The sequence below is a fragment of the Odocoileus virginianus genome, unplaced genomic scaffold (genome assembly GCF_023699985.2).
Source record: "Odocoileus virginianus isolate 20LAN1187 ecotype Illinois unplaced genomic scaffold, Ovbor_1.2 Unplaced_Scaffold_2, whole genome shotgun sequence".
Taxonomy (NCBI): Eukaryota; Metazoa; Chordata; class Mammalia; order Artiodactyla; family Cervidae; genus Odocoileus; species Odocoileus virginianus.
This window is the reverse complement of record NW_027224264.1, coordinates 2,503,258-2,508,659: the sequence shown is the minus strand read 5'-3', so window position 1 is coordinate 2,508,659 and position 5,402 is coordinate 2,503,258. Positions and strand designations below refer to the sequence as shown.

At 47.3% G+C, this 5,402-nt stretch overlaps 1 protein-coding gene across 1 annotated transcript; it reads left to right on the top strand.

The window, feature by feature from the left end:
• Positions 1-279: 279 nt before the first annotated feature.
• LOC110129963 (DDB1- and CUL4-associated factor 12-like protein 2) lies at positions 280-3,022 on the top strand. The gene has a single exon (XM_020881675.2). The coding sequence runs from the start codon at positions 428-430 to the stop codon at positions 1,817-1,819; it is 1,392 nt and encodes a 463-aa protein (XP_020737334.1). The 5' UTR covers positions 280-427; the 3' UTR covers positions 1,820-3,022.
• Positions 3,023-5,402: the final 2,380 nt, after the last annotated feature.

The following is a 5,402-nucleotide window of genomic DNA, read 5'->3' as shown; positions in this document are numbered from 1 at the left end:
GAAGTGCCTTCCCTCGCACCAGCCCCCAGCGGGCTCCTTCCGCCTCCTCCGCGCGCCCCCCGCCCCCTCGGGAATCCAGGAGCGCTAGTTCTTGGTGAATTTCCCCCCAGGCTCCATCCACCCCGCTTCCGACCCCTCCCAAGCCGGAGGTTGCTACCCAGCCCCCGACTCCCGCCCCTCCCGCCGCCTCCGCCCCCTCGCTCTCGCCCCCCGCGTAGTCCTCGTCCCACGTCGACTTCGCTCTCGCAGCCCTCGCCGCCGGCCGCACTTCCCGCCCTCGCCTGGATCTGCGTCGCCGCCGCCTTCGCTGCAGCGAACCGCCCGCGCTCCGCTCGCCCGTCCGCCTCTCCTCGCCAGGCTCGCCAGCCCTGTGCTGCTCACGCCCGCAGCCCTATCTTCCCACGCCGCCACCCGCCCGCCGTCCGGCATGGCCCCGCTGCAACCAGGTAACAGGAAACGGGAAGCGCCCGCGCCCCAGGAGGCCGCCGCGGGCTCGTCGTCGCCGCGCTCGGCGGCGGTGGACGCAGACGGCCCGCAGCCGCCCAAGAAGCCCAGGCGGATGGTGGTGCAGCGCTCGCTGGTGAACTACCTGAAGGGGCGCGAGGTGGGCGCGCGGGGCGGCGCCGGGTTCCCGGGCTTCGATAGCGAGCTGCGTGGCTTCGCGGTGCGGAAGCTGCCAGAGCTGCTGCGGGAGCGAGAGCTGCCCTTGGGCACCGTCGACAAGGTGTTCGCGTCGCAGTGGCTGAGCGCCAGGCAGGTGGTGTGCGGTACCAAGTGCAACACGCTCTTCGTGATGGACGTGCAGTCGGGCCACATAACGCGCATCCCCCTCATGCGGGATCGTCGGCCTCCGCCGGCCCGCGCCCAGCCGGGCTGCGGCATCCATGCCATCCAGCTGAATCCCTCCAAGACGCTGCTGGCCACCGGGGGCGAGAACCCCAACAGCCTGGCCATCTACCGGTTGCCAACGCTGGATCCCCTGTGCCTGGGCGACCGCCACGGCCACAAAGACTGGATCTTCTCCCTCGCCTGGATGAGCGACACGGTGGTGGCGAGCGGCTCCCGCGACGGCAGCGTGGGCATCTGGAAGATAGACCCCGACGTATTCCGGAGCACCAGCGCCTGTTACAACGACGCAGGGATCCCCGTGTATGCCCACATCCGTCCCGCGGAAGTGGAGGATGTCCCCAGGGCCGGAACCAACCCAGGTAACTGCAAGGTGCGTGCCCTCGCCTTCAGCGCCAGGAGGCAGGAGCTGGGAGCCGTGACCCTGGACGGCTACTTCCACCTGTGGAAAGCCCGGAATACCCTGTCCAGGATGCTGTCCATCAGGCTGCCTTACTGCCGAGAGAATGTGTGCCTGACCTACTGCGATGACGTGTCCCTGTATGCGGTGGGCTCCCAGTCCCACGTCTCTTTCCTGGATCTGCGCCAGGGTCACCAGAGCGTTCGGCACCTGTGCTCCCGCGAGGGCGGCACGGGTGTGCGTTCCCTGAGCTTCTATGAGCACATCATCACCGTGGGCACCGGCCACGGCTCTCTGCTCTTCTACGACATCCGTGCGCAGAAGTTCCTGGAGGAGAAGATCTTGGTCAGCCCGTACTCCTCTCCGCAGCCCACAGGAAGGAGGTTCAGGCTGATTTGTGGCAGAGGCTGGCTCAGCCAAGATGACGTGCAGATGAATTACTTCGGTCCCTTAGGCGAGCTGCCCAATGCGCTGTATACCCACTGCTACAACTGGCCGGAGATGAAGCTCTTCGTCGCTGGCGGCCCTCTCCCTTCAGGCCTCCGTGGGAACTACGCAGGCCTCTGGAGCTAAGGATGGCCGCCCTGTCCTCAAAGTGCCCAGATTCACCTTCCAGTCGGCTCCCACTTTTCTCCTTTGCTCTGCGTTTGTGCTTTTGACTCTGGCTTTTATCTTTCAGATGAAAAAGATGCAGCTTACCTCTGCTTAGCATATTAGGCGAAGAGAGATGGCGACCTAGAGAGTGAGTTACCCTTCAGTCAGTCAAAATTTGGCTTTAATACTTGTATACACCTGTCCAATAGTGTCGTTTTGAGTTATACAAAAGAATGTTGACTGATTCTTAGTTTTGTTCACTGTTTGAGTCATTTACGTATTCTCTTATTTCGATGCTTGGCAGTCAATGGCTTTACAATTCTGAATATTTTCTTTTTCACTTTTTGTTACCAGTATTATGATAATACTGTTTTGGTTGTTTTTCATTGCAGATAGATGGTATATTGAGAGTATTTTTCTTAAATAAAGAGTTTGTACATGTATTCTAGAAATACATGTAATTCTGGCTATAGTATTATAGTGTTGTTCCAGTGGGAAGGTACATGTCAGTTTCTAGATTACCAGGTTTTGGAAGCATTCCATTTGCAAATTGTAATCTTCATGTTTGTAGTTTGTAAGTTGTTGGTGCTAAACATGCTGTTTAAAAACCACGTTGAAAACAAGGTTGTCATACAATCTTGGGTTTTTTGGTACCAAAATCTCAATTGGTCAGAACACTTTAGGAATGCAAAGGTTCTGCTGATTGACTGTTCAGAATTAATCTAAAAACCTATTTTCTCTTTAAGTTTTCCTGACTTGTTGTTAAATAGATAACGGAATATATATTTTTTCACTTCTTGCCTTAGTAGTATTAACACTTGTTAGTATATTTGAATGTTTGTTGTTTAAGGTACTTGCACAGAGTTTCAGTGCCATCATTCGAAACGGATTCCATGTATGAAAATGTAGACTGTATTGCAGGCTGGGTAGAATGTATACTGATCCTGATCCAGGGTATAGAACTGGATTTTTTTGCTTTTGCTGTTTTCAATACCAAATACTGTACTTGAACATGCTTTAAAATTTGTAATTCTGCTTAACAAAGTCATAGAAAAAACCTGCAAAGAAGGAAAATGAGCTCAGACCCTACTTCTGAAAAAGATTGTTAGTTTGTAAAGTTAAATTTGTTGAGATTTTATTTTGTCAGTTTCAAAGATTCTTATCTAAAGTAGAATAAATATTGTTAAAAAGTTGTTGTGATGTTGAGTCTCAATATAGTAATCCGCGATTATCAAGGATACAGGATGTTTATTTCAAGATGGGCCAGAAAGTAAAAAGTAAATGGCATTAGGTTGAAGAAAAGTACTTTGGAGCATAGACAAATACAAAACATGGTTTGTTAGGAAAACATTGTACTTCTCCATATGTGAGAATACTGGAAGTGAGAAAAGAGACTGGCCCTTCCTCACAACTGGCCAGGTTGTGCTGATCTTGCATTAGTGTTGTGGCATGTCTGTTTTTCCTTAAATGTTTCCGCAGTCAGATGTTCCCTTGGTGTCCACAACATGCTGTTCAATTGAAAATCTGAACCAATTGAGTAATATAATGAGTGATTCTAAAAGTAAGTTTAAAATACGGGGGGCGGTGGGAAGCAGTTTTTGTTTACAGAGGTTATATTAACAGGGTTGTATAGTTGTTATATTGGGGAAGGAAATGGCAACCCACTCCAGTACTCTTGCCTGGAAAATTCCATGGATGGAGGAGCCTGGTAGGCTACAGTCCATGGGGTCGCAAAGAGTCAGACACGACTGAGCGACTTCACTTTCTTTCTTTCTATAGTTCCTTTTGGAGAAGGAAATGGCAACCCACTCCAGTGTTCTTGCCTGGAGAATCCCATGGACAGAGGGGCCTGGTGGGCTACAGTCTATGGGGTTGCAAAGAGTCGTACACAACTAAGCAACTAATGAGCTTCCCAGGTGACACTAATGGTGAAGAACTAACTTGCCATTGCAGGAGGTGTAAGAGACACGGGTTTGATCCCTGGGTTGGGAAGATCCCCTGGAGAAGGAAACGGCAATGCCCACACCAGTATTGTTGCCTGAACAATCCCATGGACTGAGGATCAGCCTGGAGGGCCAAAGTCCCATGGGGTTGCAAAGAAGCGAATTAGCATAGTTGTTACATAGCAATAAAATGTATTTGTATGCATTTATGTGTCTCCAACTCAGTTGTAAATGTCTTAAGGGCAGAGAATATAACTGTCTTTATATTCTCACATTTCTCCACTAATTTAGCCTAGTAAAATCATAGGCAATCAGTAAATATTTACTGAATGAATGTACTTGCCTCTAGAAACCTAAAGTTCAATGCATAAATACATAAAATTTTGACTGTTAAATAGTATGGAATCCTGTTGTATTTTCCTGTCTTTTTACCATAAGTGAGGGTCGCTCCATAGTGTCTGACTCTGTGACCCCATGGAGTATATAGTCCATGGAATTCTCCAGGCCAGAATACTGGAGTGGGTAGCCGTTCCCTTCTCCAGGGGATCTTCCCAACCCAGGAATCCAACCGGGGTCTCCTGCACTTGGGGCAGATTCTTTACAAGCCGAGCTACCAGAGAAGCGCCACCCCCCATTTTTTGTTTTTTTTTGTTTTTTTTTTTTACCATAACATTTGCCCTAATCCATTTCTAGGTCAGACCATGGTGCTTATCCATTCATAAGCTTTCCATGTGATACCAGAAAATAAAGGAAAATGTATATGTTTTAGATGCCATTGGAATTTAGTATTTTCACCTGCAGACACTTATATTTGAAGATTTATTTAAAATACTTCACTTTTTACAAAATTAAGTTTTGAAAGATCTTTTTTTAGGCAGTTTCTGTTTTTGCTTTATGTGTGTGTATTTACTAAAAACTTCTTTAGATATTACTCAAAAACTTCACTGAAGTATTCACTGCCTGTCTTCTTGTAGGTTATAGGGTATTGTTATGGTTCTTCGTCATTGTTTGGGGACATTGGGAGAACATTTTTAGAGGAAATGACACTTTCTATGTGAGGTGATATTTTAAACAAATAGAAGGAATGTCTCCCAATTTTTTCCTCTTGCTTAGCCCTTAACTTCATCACTGACTCACTCAGTGTTCTCATGATTTAGGGTGTTATCTCCTTCATGTCAGATCATATGGCTAGTCCTTAAAAAACTAGATATCTTAACTAGATAGCCTAACTCTGTATTTATATTAGTAGACGTTTAATTATTTTGAAATATTTTCTAGTTCTGGGTAAATGCAATTTATAGGAGTACACTTAACTGTGTAACCTATGAGGGTGAAATAATTGAAAAAGTAGCCATGCCAGCATTTCAAGAAACATACATACAGTTCACTTAAAACAAGGGAGTACATGGCTGTAAGTACAAATTACCTATCACTGTTGCCTGGAAAACATTAGCTAACTTATAACAATGCATAAAAAAGGTTAATTCCATTAAGCTTGTTGCCAACTCAGAAATATGTGTTCCTCCCTTTTACTCTCTAGATGAGATAATTTCTAGATTTTATTTTAAAAAGGAGAGAGAATTTACTAATCAAGGATATCCACTGAAATAAATTGAGAT

Excerpts from the sequence above, each read along its gene's own strand:
- LOC110129963 (XM_020881675.2), top strand. The coding sequence starts at position 428 with ATGGCCCCGCTGCAACCAGGTAACAGGAAACGGGAAGCGCCCGCGCCC.